The sequence below is a fragment of the Piliocolobus tephrosceles genome, chromosome X (genome assembly GCF_002776525.5).
Source record: "Piliocolobus tephrosceles isolate RC106 chromosome X, ASM277652v3, whole genome shotgun sequence".
In the NCBI taxonomy this organism is placed as follows: Eukaryota; Metazoa; Chordata; class Mammalia; order Primates; family Cercopithecidae; genus Piliocolobus; species Piliocolobus tephrosceles.
Genome location: NC_045455.1, coordinates 68765385 through 68785138, shown reverse-complemented (window position 1 = coordinate 68785138; position 19754 = coordinate 68765385). Strand labels below are relative to the sequence as shown.

The 19754-nt window shown below is 40.1% G+C and overlaps 1 protein-coding gene and 1 long non-coding RNA gene across 2 annotated transcripts in view; one reads left to right on the top strand and one right to left on the bottom strand.

Moving 5' to 3' along the window:
• Positions 1 to 4520: 4520 nt before the first annotated feature.
• On the bottom strand, positions 4521 to 11656 carry LOC111523021. Its single transcript, XR_002725410.2, has 3 exons — positions 11241 to 11656; positions 10314 to 10468; positions 4521 to 5138 (listed from the first exon to the last, which is right to left on the bottom strand). It is a non-coding gene; the product is annotated as an uncharacterized LOC111523021 (long non-coding RNA).
• Positions 11657 to 11679: 23 nt separating this feature from the next.
• The window catches only part of RB1 (RB transcriptional corepressor 1), a 174359-nt gene continuing 166284 nt past the window's right edge, over positions 11680 to 19754 (top strand). The window contains exons 1-2 of the mRNA XM_023187397.1: positions 11680 to 12003; positions 15259 to 15385. Coding sequence (XP_023043165.1) covers positions 11867 to 12003; positions 15259 to 15385 — 264 coding nt within the window. The 5' untranslated portion in view covers positions 11680 to 11866. The remainder of the gene's footprint in view (positions 12004 to 15258; positions 15386 to 19754) is intronic.

Below are 19754 nucleotides of genomic sequence, written 5' to 3'. Positions count from 1 at the left end.
GGCTGCCTGCAGTTCAAATAGAAAGTAATTCTCTGTTGCAGAAGTTATGGCCTTGCTCCAGAACCTCAGGGGTGTGCCTCCTATTGGGACTTTCCGGGGGACACCAGATAGCATCTATCTACAGCAAATACCTCTGACACCACTGGATCTGCTGGATTATATAGTTCAAGTAGCAGCTTTCACCACAGCCTGGAGCTAATCCTGAGATGTCTCTGCCTATAGTACCCACTAGCGACTGGACATTTTCTAAGCCTTCTGATAAATGGGTTGAAGCTGTATTCCCAAAGACAGTACATGCTGCCTTCAAAATCAACGGAGGCCCACTAAGTGATAAGCCACTTTCTTAGGGGCAGGGGGTAAGAAGTGCAGTAAATTGTTGTTTACATTAAAGGTGATGCTCCTAGCCTACCCAGAGCATTGAATTTGAACAACTTCATCCATGTGGCAAGCCCTCAGTTATCTTGGAGTTTATCTCCCATTCTTTGGGTTACATGTATTTTACTGGCCACTTAGCCTGTTCTACTCAAAGTGTAGTCTACAGACAGATGTTGGCTGGTGAACACTTGGTTACAGCCTGTGGAAAGATAAATTCATAAATTGAAAATCTGTATAAAATTTCTAAATACAGTTTTATAGCAATTTGTGCTGTGACTTCCAAGCACATGATCTGAAGACTAATCTCATTGAACAAAGTATAGATCATTGTGATTATTGTCAAACTCATATGGTGATTTGCACATGCAGCAAGATATATACTGTTCAAGTTCAGTTATTTCCAAAAGTATTGCTCTAAAACAGTTTGGAAAAAATAAAAAGAATTGGAGAGTTTCAGAAGCATTGATCCAGAGTGTTTGCCCCTTTGTACTTTGTACTCCCGGACAGAGAGCAGGAGAATTGAAATAGCCCTGGGCCGGAAAGGAACTGTGTACTCTTATCTTTTGTGTACGAGGGCAAACTGCTTTTGATCCTTCCTACTGATGGGAATCAAGAAAGGCACATTTACCAAGTTAGTAACTGCATACCAAGGTCTATGTTGATTTGCTCAGGGGAAGATACCACGTGCTGTATGGCAGCACCTCTTGGGGCTAATACCTGGTTAAGAGTATAGTTGTCTCCTGTCATCTGTCATGATCCCATTTTTGCAGGAGTCAGACAGGAGAATTGAATGGTAATATAAGGAAACTACAGCCCCTGCATTCTTTAAATCTTTGATAGTGATGTAAATCTTTGCAATTCTTCCTAGGATGCTGTCTTGCTTCTGATTTACTATCCTGACTTGGGGTGACAGTGGCAGTTTCAAAGGCTTCTGCTTGGTCCTCCTACATAATGATTATTAATCCATAGGCCAGGGAGCCAATGTGAAGGTTTTGCCAGCTAAGATTATCTACCCTAATTATACATTCAGTGATTTAACCATAAAATGCATTCATTGGTCAATCAGATCCACTGTGAGTTGGAATTGAGCCCAAACTCCACTGGTCCCCGTTCTAACTGGAGAATTACATTGGTATCAGGGTCAGTTCAAACTTTGTATCTAACAGTTCTTGAATATTTGATATTCCTCTTTCTTCCAGTGCATGCTGTCACCTAGCAAATGGCCACAAGTCCTTTTGGGGAGCTACCTATCAAAAGGAATCATTTCATAATTTATAGGCAAGAGAAGACTCCTCAAGTTTGAGGTGCTGCTTCTGCCAGCCAGAGGGTTCAGAGCACTAGTGGGCTGGAGTGAGCACATTCCATCTTGCAGAAACCATTTGTGAGCATTTCTTTTTAATTCTGTGTTTGGTGACATTATGTTGGTAGCTTGAAATTGACCAAGGGGGGAGTGTTTACATTACGGAAATTGGCAAATATTAAAATGTCCTTTCCCACCACCCCCTCCCCTGAGAGTTGGTTGTTAATTTTTTTTACAGTACGTTACAGATTCAGGGGTAAATTGGATGATTCGATATTCTCAGGTTCATCTATCCAAATGCCCCATCCTAGGTCTTAGAGTAATACTCTTTTTCCTTTCAAGAACAAGATGTGGGCTAGGAGACCCTGAAAGTCAGTGCATTTGGTTGCCTTTTCAACCCTTCTGCCCTTAAAATCAGCTCCTGTGGCTGTTTTTCAGTTTGGTTTGCTTTAGGCTACAGGAAGTCACACTCTTACTAAAAATTGCCAGTAGAGGCCCTCTAGCTTTCATGGTGTGACTTAAGGTGAGAGGTGGCTGCCCTGAGGCATCATTTTATTTTACAAGGTATACAATTCCATCAACAGAATCAAGCTCCTCTGTAGTCCTTACAGTTATTGTCCCCACACTGTTCAAACAGTATGGCTACTACCTATCCCAATGCCCCACCTTTTATCTGCACTGCATCCCAATTAGCCACAGGTGGGAAGCCTCTGTAACCAGGGTATCACTGTGTGGCTTCATTACTACCCACTCACCGTGCCATGGGTCTTTATTGCCATATGGTCAGTAAGTAACCCAACTTTAGCATTCCATCCTGAGTGCAGACACTCAGGATGGAATGCTAGAGTGTATTACCGAACTAGCTACCTCTTGGTAACAAGCCTGGCTGATTGATCAGTATCACGAGGGTCATATTTTGAGAGGTAGTATGGACTACTGTGTTTCAAGACAATCTGTCTGGGTGGAGGAAGGAGAGGAGTTTATCTGCTGAACCCATCTTGTTTTGATTAAAGATTTACCCCAAGGACATTAACTCCACTGCACTTACAGCTACACTTTGTTAGAAGCCCAACAGTTAGGCACTATCTCAGTCCTCCTGGGGTGGGAGATGAGATGTGTGTGGCTTGGGGAAAGGGAGGGGAACTATCGGGATGTGCCCATGTAAAGTCTGTTGCTTCTGTAGTCTCTGAGCAAAGCCCATACAGTTGGTTGCTACGGTGGCAGTTGGGGAAATAAGTGGTCAATGACCCTGGAGTCAGGCCAAGCTGTTTGACATATACACTGCTTGACAATGTCTAACACACTGTCCTTCTTGAATCTTGGTTTTCAGCATTTCTTTAATTCCATTTAGTGTTCTTCCAATAAATTCTCATTTTTTGCTTGCTAATCAGAGTCGACTTCTGTTTCATGAGGCCAAGGAAACAAGTTTAAACAATATTTTATACTCTCCTTAGTGCTCCAAACACTGCTGTATACTTATTCGATGCTAATGCTCAATGAACTGCAGAAACTTGTCTATGTACTGTACCACTTATCTATCGCTGTATAACAAACTGCCCCCAAATTAATGACTAGAGCAATAATGATTCACTGGTTCTCCTGCTTATCTTCTCTGGTAGGTGGGTGGGTGTGGGCTCAGACTCCCTCTCCATGTGGTCTGTCATCTTCATAGGGACTAACCCACACTTCTTACGTGGCACCTGGATTTTAGGACAGCAAGCCTTAATGCTCTTATCAAGGTGCTTGCTGAGGTCCTATTGGCCAAACAAGTCACAAGGCCAAGCCCGGCATCAGTGTGGAACTCTGCACAAAGGTATGAATGTCAGTAGGTGTGATTCATTGTAGGCCATCAGTGTTACAGTCTACCACAGTGTATTTACATTGTTCTTTAGAGCAGAGACTTCTGGTGGTCCCCCAACAGCTGTTCTCCCTTGCTTCTGTATTAAGAGATCCCTGAATTCTGTTAATGAACTCATGATTCTCAAAAAAGAACTTTTTTTCCCTGTATCCCCACAGTAAGGTGTGGCTTTGTGTCCACGTTTTGATCAATGGGATGTAAACGAAGGTGTATTGTGGCAGTTTCCAGGAACTTTCCTTAAGTGAGAACAGGCGTGTGCCTCTGGCTTTTTCTTTATGCCTTCCCGCACCCCGCTGTTTAAAATGTGGGTACGACTTTTGGCTGCCATCCTGGACCCTTCAGCACCCTCCAGAAATGATAGAGTTGTGAGTTGAAGGTGCCTATGTCCCCTGAGGACTTCACTGAGGAGAACCTTCACTTAGTCCTGGAATTCCTACCTCTAGACTTTTACCTGGGATACAAATCTTTTATTTAATCTATTGTTATTTTGGGTTCTGTTATTAGCAGCTAACATAATCCTGTCATACTGTTGAAGTACAGTCTCTCTATATGTTTTTAGACCATACTTGACAGTATGTAATTTTTTTTTTTTTTTTTTTTGAGACAAAGCCTCACTCTGTTGCCCAGGCTGGAGTGCAGTGGCGTGATCTCAGCTCACTGCAACCCCCACTTCCTGGGTTCAAGCGATTCTCTTGCCTTAGCTTCCTGAGTGACTGGGACTACAGGCGTGCACCACCATGCCTGGGTAATTTCTGTATTTTTAGTAGAGATAGGATTTCACCATGTTGGCCAGGCTGGTCTCGAACTCCTGGCCTCAAGCGATCTGCATGCCTTGGCCTCTCAAAGTGCTGGGGTTACAGATGTGAGTCACCACACCTGGCCCACAGTATGTAATTTATTACCTTCCACTCATCTTCACCCAGAACATTCTGATGGCTTTTATTGATTAGAAGAGGAGGAAAATGCATTAAGTTTAGTTGGCAGAAATTGTGTGAATTTAAATCAGTGCATTTAGAGAAACATGTGTAGCTCATCAAGTCATTAAGAAAACAAAAAAGAGGAAACAACAAAATGTTTGTATTCCTGTAGCCCACAAGAGACAAATCTAGAACAATGCTGGGGTCTGGTCAAGTAGGGAAAGCTCTCAGTAAGACCAAGCACAAACCCCACTTCTGGTTTCCTTGGTTTGGGGCTGTCTCATGTTAATGATACCTTTGATGAGAAAAACCACATGCAAATGAAACAATTCGTTGTCCCCACTTGGAGGTGCAGTGGTGGTGGTGGGGAGAACTAGGGAAGCGTTTGTGCATCAGACAAAGGTTGGGATTACAAGGGTTATAAACGAACGAGATGTGCCTTCAGTCACAGCCACTTCTTAACTGCTGTATGTCTATGTGACTCCTGATGACTTGGTCAAAGAAAATATCAATAAACTGCCTTAGCTGTTTTCCTTGATGGGGAGAAATCAACACATTTGGAAATGGAAGAGTTTCCCCTCTTAGTGCAGTGGCTTTGTGCATTGGCTTGAGCTGTAGTAATCTGGCAGTTTGTTGCTTCAGTCACTGACCCTGGCCCTTGCCACTGCCAGGGAGAGTTGAGCCTGCACTGAAGGCATAATAATACTGGCTCAATACAAACATTACGGAAAATGTTTTAACTTTTTTTTTTTTTAAAGGTCTGTCTGTTATCTTTACACCTCTGTTACCCACCCCACCACCCCAGAAATGAACCAGAGCCTTTGTGATGGCTAGATTTGTTTGAATATTTAATCTCCTTCCCCATCTGTTTTGAGAAATATCTAGTCTTTTTATCAGAAGAGACCTTAAAGTCTCACCAACATTCTTGTCCCAGGTATCATGGGCTGAACTGTTTCCCTCAAATTTATATGTTGAAGTCTTAACTCCCAGTACCTCAGAATGAAACTGCATTTGGAGATAGGGTCTTTACAGAGGTAATTAAGTTAAAATGAGGTTGTTAGAGTCATTCATTGGAAAAGTATTTGTCAAATGTCTACTATGTGCCGGGCACATGTTAGGCATGCAGCCCCACTGGTTAGGAGAACAGATATAGACCTACCTTCATAGACTGTCTGGCTTCGTGGACATGCAGCCTGTGTAGTCACATAGTTCTCTATGTTAGAAAGACTCTGTGGTTGGTTTAAGGCTCTGTTGTCACCATCTTGAAATTCTTAATAATTTTTGAATGAGGAGTTCTGCATTTTTTTTCCCTCTGGACCCTGCAAATTATGTAATTGGTCCTGCTCATGGAAATTGGTGTACTAGAAGAATCAATCGTATTCTCTGCACTGAGGAGTGTGGTTTGGTGGCGTGGAGAGAAGGCCAGTGTAGCAGAAGTAGTAGAGTATAAAAAGATGAAGATGATGATATTCACAATGGCGGGAAGGAGGGGAGCCTGCTGCTGGGGGATGAAAAGATAAATGAGTGGAGCAGTGGAGAAGGATGAAAGGATAAATGAGTGGAGCAGTGGAGCAGCAGGGATTCTTTTTTGTTTTCTTCACTTTTTCCCCCCAAACCTTATTATTAACCCTGAATAATTCAGATAAACTGAACGGGTCTCTATTCCTTCAAACCTGAAAGACTCTAACATGCACATATGGGAAGTTATTTAAGTCATGGGATTGAAACAGAGCCAGAAGAGAGGAGAACTGACGATGCTTGAAGACCAGTGTTTCCCACACTATCTATGAAAGAACTTTTCATTCTTTTTCATTACCCTTTTGTCATGAACTGATATTAACACTTTGGAATGTAAAATAGAAACAAATTGCAAAAAATTATAATGAAAACAGAGGCACACCAAATATTGTACAAGCTCACATTTTTTATATTAAACAGAAACAGAATTACATTTCAATACAAATAATCAGAACAAACATAAATGAAAGAAAAAAATTACAAAATGTACATTTATTGAGAGTGTCCAGATAGATCATTAATAAAGAGAATTGCCATTATCCTCCTAATACTTATCACTTCACAGCCATAACAACTAACAAAAAGTTGGGAGAGAAGTAGCAATTTCCCACTAAACAACCAGCATGAATGTTAATATTTGAAGTTTTAATGTGACAAATGAGTGGGCTCTTTGCTTGTTAAATTATCTAATCTAGGTTGAATTGGTGACATGCTACTTGCAGGACATGATGTATATCTAAATTGTTTTTATATTTTATTTTAACAACACTAGTAGTATAAAAACTAGTCTCTCAAAAGTATGTTGAAAGGAATGGAAGAAGAGTTAAAGCAATTTAACAAAAGCAGGATAATCACTTTTAACTTTTATCCTTAATGACGGAAACAATACGTTATTTTCAAAATTCATCTTCAATCTTTCATCAGTAGCCAGTTTCAAAAACTGTCACTCCAATTATCTTTCAATGAAATAAATGGATTTTGGATCCATGAATTTCTTGCATGTGGAGCTTATTTTGATAGAAAATACTCAGATATTTTATCAAATTTATAATTAGTTTTTAAAATATTTTGTATACAAATGTCCTCTAAGTTTGATGGCTTTATTGTTTCATTAGTCTGTAATGATTTTAGCATTTCACTATGAGTTATGGCTAAAAACTCAATAATAGGGGATTATACTTCTGAGTAAAATTAGTACAAACTCCTAGTTGTTTAATTCCTTGGAATTACTTCTCTGATCATTATTTAGTTTGCTACTATGATTACTAACACATTACTGATGTGTGTCTTGTGCTGGCAAAATTGTGGACAGTAAGGCTTGTTTTGCCATCTTTAATTTAGGGTGAAAACAAATGACACAAATTTTACTTCCCTAATTTAGGTAAGAATTTCCAGAAAATAGGCTTGATTAAAAATGAAAATGATTGTAAAAACAACAAGTTATATAAGTAAATAAATATTTACATTTTCATAGATTTTTACTCTTGGGTTGCAGGTGACAAACTTTGAAATTTTACTCATTGTAATGTCGTACTATTGCACATGACAGGGACACAACCATGCCACCTACAACTCAAGAACCACGTTGAAGAATACCTGAACTGTTTAACAAGCAATGTCCAATATCATGCACTTGGATAGTCCTGAAATGTCAAATCGATATAAACACTGCTAAGCACTTATCCTTTTAATTTCTGTACTTATTTCCTTGTGGACTAAAACAAACAGTTTGCAGACTGACACTGGTCCAAAAACCACACTTTGAGTAGCATTACTCTAGGGAACACTTACATTGAAGGGACTGGCAGAAAGAGAACTAGTGAAGGAATTTATGAAGTAACAAGGGAGGAGAACAAGGAGACCATAGATTTGCGGAAGACTAGGGAATTTTTAAGAGGAAGTGGTTAGCTATATTGACTGCAAGAATGGTCAGGTAGGTTGAGGACCAAAAGAAGCCATGGGATTGACAATTATCATCAGTGACATTTGAAAGAGTGATTTCAGTAGGGTGCTCTTGGTGGTAGTGAAAGAAAGCCAGGGACCAGCAGGCTGAGACATTGGGGAAGCAGAGACAACCAATGGGGACTACCCTTCTAAGGAGCTAAGTGGTTAAGAAATGGAAATAGTGTGGTAGCTTGGTGGTATAAAAACTTTGAAGGAAGACTTTTTAGACCGATGAAGACTTTTTAGACCCTTCCCCAAATTTTAATATCACTGAAGGGGTCTCAAGCTGAAGAGAGTTCCCTCTCTAGATAGAAAGTCTAAGAAATATATATATATTTTGTAGGAGTCTTAGAGCAATCTTCTTAAAATTACCAAGCAGGTTGGAAGAGATCCATGAATTTCAACAAGTTCAGGGGGAACTTCTTTTAAGATTCTGCTGAAACATTTTTTTTTTTTTTTTTTTTGAGACAGAGTCTTGCTCTTGTCGCCCAGGCTAGAGTACAATGGCACAATCTCAGCTCACTGCAACCTCTGCCTCCTGGGTTCAAGCGATTCTCCTGCCTCAGCCTCCAGGGTAGCTGGGATTACAGGCACCCGCCACCACACCCAGCTAATTTTGTATTTTTAGTATAGATGTGGTTTCACCATGTTGGCCAGGCTGGTCTCAAACTTCTGACCTCAGGTGATCCACCCGCCTTGGTCTCTCAAAGTGCTGGGATTACAAACGTGAGCCACCATGCCCGGTCTAGACTCTGCCGAAATTCTAATATTTCTTTGGTAGTGCAACAGAAAACTGTAAAGATTTTGATGGTGAACTCAATTGCTTCTGAGTTGTGTAGATGAAAAATATATTTTATTATTTTTTTCCTTCAACTTTTATTTTAAGCTCCCGGGTATATGTGTAGGATGTGCAGGTTTGTTACACAGGTAAATGTGTGCCATGGTGGTTTGCTACACAGATCAACCCATCACCATGGTATTAAGCCCAGCATCCATTAGCTCTCCTGACCCTCTCGCTCTCCTGACCCTCCGCCCTACAGGCCCCAGTGTGTGTTGTTCCCCTTCCTGGGTCTATTTTATGGTATATACGTGTGTGTATATATATGTATCTATTTATGTGTATATATTATGATATATACACCACACTTTTAAAAACTATTATTTTAGGTTTAGGGATACATGTGCAAGTTTGTTATACACGTAAACTGCGTGTCTCTGGGGTTTGGTGTATAATTTTTTCACCACCCAGGTAACAAGTGTAGTACCTGATAGATAGTTTTTTGATCTTCTCTCTTCTCTCACCCTACACCCTCAAGTAATCCCCAGTGTGTGTTGTTCCCCTCTTCATGTCCACGTGTTCTCATTGTTTAGCTCCCATTTATAAGTGAGAACATGCGGCGTTTGGTTTTCTGTTCCTGTGTCAGTTTGCTGAGGATAAAGGCTTCTGGCTCCATCCATGTTCCTGCAAAGGACATGATCTCATTCCTTTTTATGGCTGCAGGGAAATATATTTTACATACTAGTGAACATAGTTAAATTAATCCATGATCAAGATATACATTCTTTTGTAAATTGAGAAATCTCTTTATCATACTTGTACTATGGTAATAAATAAACTGGTTTTAAATAAAGCAAGTGATATCTACATATGAAGAGACTTTACTTCAGTTCCTAGAACTTTCCCTTGCTTTCCTGCTGTCCCTACTTTTAGTAAGCAAGCATTTATTGTATCCGTAACACTGGGCTAGGTACTAAGGCAACGAGGATACCCAAGATTTGGTCTCTATCCTGAAGGCACACACAGGAGAAACATTATCAGTCATGATGCTTTCTGTTGCAAACAAGTAAAAACCTCAGCTCAGCTTAGCTCAGCTCCAGGGCTAGCCCAATCAAGAGGCTCATTTATAACACTAAGGATTCAGATTCTTTTGAAATTCCTCCTGCACCAATCTCAGCATTTCTACCTTCTCTGTAGGTTGGCTTGTCTCACGTTACAATGGCTGCAGCAATTGGAAGTGTCACATCCTCAGTAATATTTAATATTATTATTTAATAACATTTAGAACTGTGCCACCCCTGTATTTCAATTTATCAGGCTCCTAGCAGACTACTCCTTATCTTTCAAATGTCTAAACTGCATCCTGAGCTCTTGCCTAAACTAATCTAGGGTGAGGTGAATGGAAGTAGCACTTTAATTGTATTCCTTCTTTGTAGTTGGACCTGGGCCTGGGCCCTACCTCCTGACATTTGCCCTCCAAGAAAGATTTCTGAAGTTAGGTAGGACTGGCTGTTGAGTAGGCCAGTGCTTGCCAAACCTTTACACATCCTCACATATGTCATGATATGCAGACAAAAAGATAATCCCTTATACAAGTTCCTGGGATAAACTCAGGAGGCTTACAGCCATGACCTGCTTGAAGGTTCTTCCTGCCTTAGACCTTGCTCAGGTACTCCAGGATGAGTGGATTTACATCAGAGCACAACTGTATTTTATTCACAGCACAAACCATCTCATTCCTTCTCAGTTGGTGAGTTCAGAGTGAGCAATAACAGTGTCTGCCAAAGAGAAGAAAATATGTACTCAAACTAGATAATCTATTGATATAAATACCAAGACATAGAAGTGATACAGCTTTAAGCCAATGTTTGATGGTGGTAGTCCCAGCAAGCTCTTTTCTGATGTCTTTGTGCCTTTGCACATGCTCCTTCTCTCTCACTGTTTTCTTCATCAACATAATGTAATGGACAAGTGGAATCAAATAGAGTTGGGTTCAAATCCTCTGCTACCCATCTGCCCTGGTATTGGACAAATTAACTCCTCTGAGCCTGTTTCCTCATCTGCAAGCTAGACTAGCTAATACTACCCATTTGAAAGGGCTGTTTCTTAGCTAAATGCATGCAGGGCTTAAAACCTAGATGACGGGTTGATAGGTGCAGCAAACCTCCATGGCATACCTATGTCTATGTAACAAACCTACACGTTCTGCATTTGTATCCTGGAACTTAAAGTTAAAAAAAAAAAAAAAAAGGCTGTTCCTGGGGATTAAATAAGATAATTATGTAAGGTGATCAGCACAGTTCCTGGTACATAGTAAATGTCAGGCCTGCCTGACAAATTTCTATTCAACAGCTACTGCTCCCCTGAAAATCTTCCTTAGACGTTTCCACGGTGCTTCCCGTTCTTACACCACTACGATCTTTTATTACACTAACTACTATCCGTTCATTCCCACAGCTCCCTCCCTTCCTTTCCCTAACCAGCGATCCCCCAAAAGGCCAGCAACTGTCTAACATTTTGTATCTTCCAGTGACTGGTAAAGTTCAGCACCTATTAGCGCTCCAAGTTTCTTTTTGTTTTGGCCGACTTTGCAAAACGGATTGAGCGGGATGAGAGGGCGGGCGCCGCCCAGAGAAGGAGAGGGGCGCGCCCGCCGAGGGTGCACTAGCCAGATACTACCTGCGGGGCCCGAGCGTCTTCCCTGTTAGACCCCAGGACCCCAGGATAGGGATACGGCCCACAGTCACCCGCCAGACTCTTTGTATAGCCCAGTTAAGGGCAGCCCGGCTTGGAGAGGGTGGTTCCGGGTAGAAACACGTCCGGGCTGCGCCGGATGCCTCTGGGAAGGCTCCTGGACCCACGCCAGGTTTCCCAGTTTATGCCTCCCCATCTAGCGTCCCAGCCGCGCACCGACCGGCGCCCCAGTTCCCCACAAACGCCGGCGGGCCCGGGAGCCTCGCGGACGTGACGCCGCGGGCGGAAGTGACGTTTTCCCGCGGTTGGACGCGGCGCTCAGTTGCCGGGCGGGGGAGGGCGCGTCCGGTTTTTCTCAGGGGACGTTGAAATTATTTTTGTAACGGGAGTAGGGAGAGGACGGGGCGTGCCCCGACGTGCGCGCGCTTCGCCCTCCCCGGCTCTCCTCCACAGCTCGCTGGCTCCCGCCTCAGGAAGGCGTCATGCCGCCCAAAACTCCCCGAAAAACGGCCGCCGCCGCCGCCGCCGCTGCCGCCGAACCCCCGGCACCGCCGCCGCCGCCCCCTCCTGAGGAGGACCCAGAGCAGGACAGCGGCCCGGAGGACCTGCCTCTGGTCAGGTGAGCGAGCAGAGCCGCCGCCGCCTCACGCGGGAAGGGCGCCCCGTGTGCGTAGGGCAGGCGCCAAGGCTGCTCGGCGGGGACGCGTCCTCGCCGGGGGCCGGGTCCCGGCGTGAGGAGACGCCCTCCCTGCCCCCCGCCACCGCGGAGCGTCTGCAGAATGGTGACAGGATTCTGGGGTTGCGGGCGAGGAGGGGTCTTGGCTTTAACTTGACAGGTGTCGGGCGGGTGGGGCTAGGGTCCTGAGCGAAGTGACAGGTGCAGTTCCCTCTTGTGAGGTTCAGAGGCAGAGGGTCGTTGCGAGCGTCCATCAGACGCAAAAAACGAAAAATAAAAATACAAAAATGGTGTCTGTGGGAGAGTTCTTCACCGGTTGAGGACTGGAGTACTCCGGTGGTCGTCTGACTTTCAGTTTTGGTCTCACGCGATGCAACAGTTGGGAAGTATTTTCTTCTGGGCGTGCACTGCATCTGAAGTCCATTCGTGGGAGAGGCCAACCAGAAAGCCTTGGACAAGAAGCGCAGGGTCCTGAGTGTCCATTGCCTGCAGGATACTCGGCTCAGGAGCTTTGCGGCTTCTTAGAACAATAATGCATCGAGGCCTTGGGGACTCAAAGCCATCTGTAGTGATTGATGGAACGTAACTCTTTAGAGGAACTGATACATGGGCAAAACTTTCGTGAGACGTTTACCAGAAGTGCTTGAAAGTTTCTAAACTTTTTTTTTTTTCTGTTGGATGAACTCTTCTTGCATGTTAGGCGGCTTCCGTTTGTCTCATTATTACTTCCATTTTGCCTTTTGACTTTGAACCAGCAAGGATCCTGGTGTCCCGTCTTTTTGCCTTTGTTTTTGGCACAAAATCAGTGGTTCTGTGCTCAAATGGAAAATTTCGTTTTCCTTTATTGAGTGGAATCTAAATTTAAGCAAGTCCATGCGAATGCACTAGAACTTGAAGGAAAGTATTTATTGTATTGCATCATCTTACTTTTCTTGGTTGTACTACTTTATGGTTAAATAGCTATGACTGAAAGAGTGTAATTGTCATTATTATTGTCAGCACTGGTTCTACTTTGAGATTACAAGTTCATTGCAGGGGGAATGGGACTTGTTTCTGTTTTTCACTATTTTCTCCCCCATTCTTGCCCATCACCAAATCCTTTCACCCTCACCCATTTCTTTCCACTCGGTAGACACTAACAGAATTAACGGCAGAAAAGATTGAAGTGGGATTTAGGAAATGGCCCGTGGAAGGCTATTAAAAATTTATATATTTAAATGGACTGTCTTATAGGTCAGTTAAAAACCATATTCGTTAAAAAACCAAAACAACAACAACAAAAAAATTAAAAACCACGTCTGGGGCATGTTCTGGGAAAAGACATGACTTTAGTTTCTGATTAAATTCTGATGTATCCAATTCTTGCTAATTTCCCTTTGGAAAATGCAGTAATGGCTACTCTAAAGAATTCCATGTTATGCACACAGCTTTGGAAGCATACTCTAATGTAGGGTAACCAGGAATATTGACGTTCTGACCACTGCTTGGAAAAAAGAGGACTGTTTCTTTCATTGTTTAACTCATTATTTTATATATTTTAAGTAATGGAACTATAAAAAATTCTCTTACAAGTCAGATCCATACAAGATACAGTCTGTTCTTGATTATCCTTACCCACAAAGGGTTTCATTAACATAGACAATTGAACTCTATAAATTAACCAGCAAGGGTAGAACCACTGCGGTGCAGTCTGATGCTGAGCATCTTGCCTGGAGATGGAATAAGTGCTCAGTCCAACTGCACTTCCAGTGACAGATTCCATTCCTAATTTGAGAGTTGAGATCTTATTTCTGTTGCCTTATCTCTGGCCTAAGTAATGTAGCTGGAAGGTAAAGTGTCACTAGGAACAGCATACCACATTCATTGTTGAAATAATCAAAGGTTAATCATGTTTCGAGCTGGGCATGACGGCGTGTACCTGTAGTCCATGCTACTCAGGAGGCTGAGGCAGGAGGATCGCTTGAGCTTGGGAGTTGGAGGCCAGTCTGGGCAACAAAGCAAGACACCAGTCTTTAAAAAAACAAACAAAAAAGTTAACCAGGCATGTTGGCTCACGCCTGTAATGCCAGCACTTTGGGAGGCCAAGGTGGGAAGATTGCTTGAGGCCAGGAGTTTGAGAGGAGCCTGGGCAACAAAACAAGACCCTGTCTCTACAAAAAAATTAAAAAAAAATTAGCCAGTCGCTGTGGCACGCCTGTAAGCACATCTACTTAGGAGGCTGAGGTGGGAGGATCCCTTGAGCCCAGGAGTTTGAGGCTGCAGTGAGCCATGATTTCACCACTGCACCCCAGCCTGGATGACAGAGTGAAACCCTATTTCAAAACAAGAAAAAAACAAAAAAAAAAAAGCGAATTATGTTTTGAAGGAGGAATTGGCAATCTAGAATAGTGGTCAAGGGCATGGATTACAGAGTTAGACTGTTAGGCTCACATGGTGGTTTACCTCTTACTGGCTGAGACCTCAGGTAAGTTCTTTAACTTCTCTGATTTGACACACATCTGTAAATGTCTACTTTTACAGATGAGAATACTTATCTAAAAGGGCTGATGTCAGGATTCAGTGAAACCATATGTTTAAGGTACTTTCTACAGGATCATAGTAAATACTCAAAAATTATGAATTATTCTTCGCACTATTCTTATTATCAGATGTCACATAGAAATTAGATGAATGAAAAGGAATTAGCCAACAAGAATTTATTGAATGCTTGTCTTTGTTAAGGAAAAAGGACAAAAATAAGCAGTCACATCATGTAAGATGTGCCAGTAGATAGAGAGGTTATATGAAACATTGATAAGAGTAGACTACAGTTTAACAAAGTCGCTGGCGTTAAATTGTATAATATTATCTATGGGTTTTTATCTTCTTCTTGTTATCTTTGTCATATTTTCCCAAACAGCTTTAGCTATTACATTTACTTTCCTTTACAGAAGAGTTTTGCTGCTCTGAAGTATATTTGACTTACTATGCAAGCAAATATTTTTCACTGTGTGATATCCTTATTTTGGAATGACCATGAAAAAGATAATCATGTTTAAATTTGAAGTGTAATTTTTTCTAAGATAAAATAAGATCTTAAAGTATTTAATAATGTTGTCTTTCACAATAGTGTTATGTGCAAACTATTGAAACAAGTGTATGCTGAATCAATTTGATTTATAAGTATATGCCAATTATATGATTATTTTCATTTGGTAGGCTTGAGTTTGAAGAAACCGAAGAACCTGATTTTACTGCGTTATGTCAGAAATTAAAGATACCAGATCATGTCAGAGAGAGAGCTTGGTTAACTTGGGAGAAAGTTTCATCTGTGGATGGAGTATTGGTAAGGATTTTCTTAAAATGTTTTGAATTTTTTTTTTCTCATTTTAAAAACAACTTCAAATCACTATACAAAAATTGAAAGATAGAAGAATATAAAGACAATAAAAGCTAATAATAATTTCACTACCCAGAGGAAATTTACCTCTGCTAACATTAAAAATGTTTGAGGCTGGGCACGGTGGCTCACGCCTGTAATCCTAGCACTTTGGGAGGCCGAGGAAGGCGGATTGTCTGAGCTCAGGAGTTTGAGACCAGCCTGGGCAACATGGTGAAACCTTGTCTCTACTAAAATACAAAAAAAAAGTTAGCAGGGTGTGGTGGTGTGTGCCCATGGTCCCAGCTATTTGGGAGGCTGAGGCAGGAGAATTGCTTGAACCCAGGAGGTGGAGGTTACAGTGAGCCGAGATTGTGCCACTGTACTCCAGCCTGGCAACAGAGCGAGACTCCGTCTCAAAAAAAAAAAAAAAAGTTTGAAAAAAATCCTTCCATATATGCCTCCCACCAAACTGTTTTAAAGCAGGTCTTAGTTATATTTTATTCACTATAATACAACGACTTTTAAAAAAACACTGCCATACCTTATAAAATAATTTTTATACCTTCTAATATGCAATCAGTGTTCAGATTTCCTGATTGACTCAGAATTAGTTTTGTTAGAATTCAGGATCTTGAAAATATTTTGATATATTCCTTTCATGTTTTTCTTTGCATATGTATAAATGTATATGTTTAATAAAAGCAGCAAATAATTACTAGAGTTTAATATGTACTGGGGCAATAGTATAAGAACTTTACATAGCTAGGCATGGTGGCGTGTGCCTGTAGTCCCAGCTACTTGGGAGGCTGAGGTGGGAGGATCACTTGAACTTGGGACGCGGAGGTTACAGTAAGCCAAGATCGCACCAGTGCACTCCAGCTTGGGCAACAGAAGAAGACCCTGTTGCAAAATAAATAAATAAATAAATAAATAAATAAATAAATAAATAAATAAATAAAAATAAGGCTGGGCATGGTGGCTCAAACCTGTAATCCCAGCACTTTGCGAGGTTGAGGTGGGTGGTCACTTGAGGTCAGGAGTTCAAGACCAACCTGGCCAACATGGTGAAACTCCGTCTCTACTAAAAATAAAAAAATTAGCCAGGCATAGTGGCAGATGCCTGTAATCCCAGCTACTTGGGAGGGTGAGGCAGGAGAATCGCTTGAACCCAGGAGGCAGAGCTTGCAGTGAGCTGTGATCATTGCCACTGCACTCCAGACTGGGCAACAGAGAAGACTCCATCTCAAAATAAAAAACACAAAAAAACCAAAAAAAAAAAATCAACTTTACAAATCTATAAATAACTCGTTTAAAAACCATTGAGATATGAAATGTAAAAATCTTTATTTTTACAGATGAAGACACTGAGTAGAGTGAGGTTGAGTAACTTGACCAAGGTCCCTAGGAAATAAGATCTCAAATATAAATTTGAGATTATACATGTAGTTATGTATAGTTACATGTAGTTACACCTAGTTTTGTATTTTCCTGTTTTTTTCTCATAAGAGCATTTTCATATGTTATTAAATTTTTTTGAAATACAGTTTCTAGTGATAGTATAATATTTTAGCTATTGGATGTATTTTAATTTGTTAACTCTTACTGGATATTTGGGTTTTTTCCAACGTTTTGATGCTATAAAATAATGTAATAAACATTTGTATTCGTAAGACTAATGCCTGGCACAAAGTGAGTGCTTGATGATTTGTTAAATAAATTAATGAATGAATCTCTGATTATTTTATTAGAATAAATTCTTATAAGATGAATTACTAAATCAAAAGCTATGAACATTTTTATGACTCTTGATGATTATTGGTAGATTACACTTCAGACAGATACTTTTAATGAATTTACTTTCTCAAAATAGTAGTATAAGAGTATGTATCTGTTTTTACTGATCTGATTAACACAGCAGAATGTGTTCATGTATGTCCCATAAGAAAATTGTTTAAAACCATTAAATAAAATCTCTGGCAGTAAAAAGGAGAAAACAGGTGTCATAATTTCCAAAGAATTGAACATAGTCTCACATTTCTTATCTAAAAAGAAAGGAACACTGAAGTATCTTGAATGTATGACTTGGGTATTATAATCCCCAGGCATCTAGTGTATATTTTAACTGACTTGGGTACTTCATGTACAAAGCTGCTTTTGTGCATATACAATTAAATGGAATCAGAGCTCCTTCACTTTTCTCTTCCTAAAATACTAGATTTTTAGTGTTCAGAAATTTTGGAAGGGATAGCTGATTATAGAGAGTATTAGTGAGTATACATACAGTAGTTTTCAATTTATAAGTGCATTGTGTTCCAAATCTGTTTGCAAGTTTGATATAGTAGTTAGGTTTCCAGCCTAGTTCACATAACTTACTTTTTTTGTACTAAACTATACAAATAATAGTTTTAACAGTAGAGGCTCTTTTGAGCTTCAGAATTGAATACATATTTAAGCAAATGTTACTGCTTTATTACCCTTTTTTCATCCTGGCTTTGTCTCTACCTTCCCTGGGAACTGGCCCTATTTAAATCTTATTTCCTAATGGAGCTCATGATGGGGACTAGGATGTGTGAAATTATTTATGGCTAGGTACTGGAGGAAGGTAAGAAAGGAATTTCATGTTACTTTTGGGATTTGAGGTATGCTTTTGAAGGGTATGACAGAAGATGATGTCCTGTTGTGTTATAAATCAACAGACTTTTCCTTGAAATATGATTTTAAGTGACAGTTAAGTTTTTGAGGGTTGGCCTGAGAATTTAACCTTCATTTATATAATAATATCTAAGGGAGAATGTGATAGAGTGTATTCTAAGAAGCAAATGTAATGACAGAATGAATGTATTTCCAGTGCAGCTATTCTAGTGGCAGTTGTCTGTCTTCTTTGAAACAAGAGGAGGAATATTGTCAAAAAAGGAAACCCGTTTTTAACAATAGAAAGTAGGTGATGTTTATTGGGATAGAGGATGGCTTAAGAGCAAGGATTAAGAGTCAAACAGATATATCATGTCCTAACTCCATTATCCTGAACATGTTATCTACAATTTTCAAGCCTTAGTTTTCTTATCTGTAAAAGGGACTGACAATAATTTCTGGATCTTGGAGTTATTGTGCAGATTAAATAAATTAATGCATATAAAGCTCTTACTAGAGTCAATGAGTGTGTATATTAGGTCTTGGAAACAGAATAATTTTACTTAAGAAATACCCCAGAAAATTTTATCATTAATGTAATTTTTTGGAGAATTTAGGATATCAGTTAAAATGGTTACAATTTTAAATGCATTGTAGTGATTTTGATGCAGTATGTTTGTTAAAATTCTTATTTTTAAGTACTTTAGAGTCAGAAAAGTTGTTTATGCATACATGAAAGCATGTATTAATCCCTTTAAAGTTTATGGTATTTTGTCTAGAAAAGTGTTTTATTTTTTTTAAATAAATATTTAGTGAAGTGTAATAATAAAGATTAACTTTGTTCATAAGGTTAGATTGTGTTCATGCTGCTTATAGCATATGAATAGGACTTTCCATTAAGAAATTGGCTAAGGTGCTGTTCATATTGTGACTTAAGGTGAATCAGCTGTTAGAATTTTGGTGTACTTTCTGCATCTTCATTGGCAGTGTGGTAGAATGGAAAATGCCTTGGACCTCAAGGCAGAAGACTTTGGTTGTAATTATATTGTAGCTATATGATTTTAGGCAAATTGGTTAATTCTATGAGTCTCAGTTTGCTAACCTGTAAGGCAGAAATAATGCCTGAATATGAACCTCATAGGCTTTTTGTTATACATACATATATATGTATATGAAATGTATGAGTATATACATATCTCAAAGAGCTTTGGGATATATTGCCCTTGATAGAGCCACTTACTTATTTTTGTGATATGGTGGTTATATTTTAAATAAATACAGTCATGTGTTGTTTAACAGTGGGGACACATCTGAGAAATGCGTCATTAGGTGATTTCATTGTTGTGTGAACATCATAGCATGTACTTACACAAACCTGGATGGTATAGCCTATGACACACCTACGCTGTGTGGTATATAGCCTGTTGCTCCTAGTCTGCAAACGTGTACAGCATGTTACGGTACTGAACATTGTAGGCAATTGTAACACAATGGTAAGTATTTGTGTATCTATACATAGAAAAGGTACAGTAGATCATCCATATCCTTACTGATTTTCTTTCTGTGTATTTTACTAATTATTGAGGGAGAAATATGAAGCTTCCAACTATAATTAGAATGGCCTTTTTAAATTCTGGTTTTTATTAATGTATTTTTTATTTTATTTTATTTTATTTTATTTTATTTTATTTTATTTTATTTT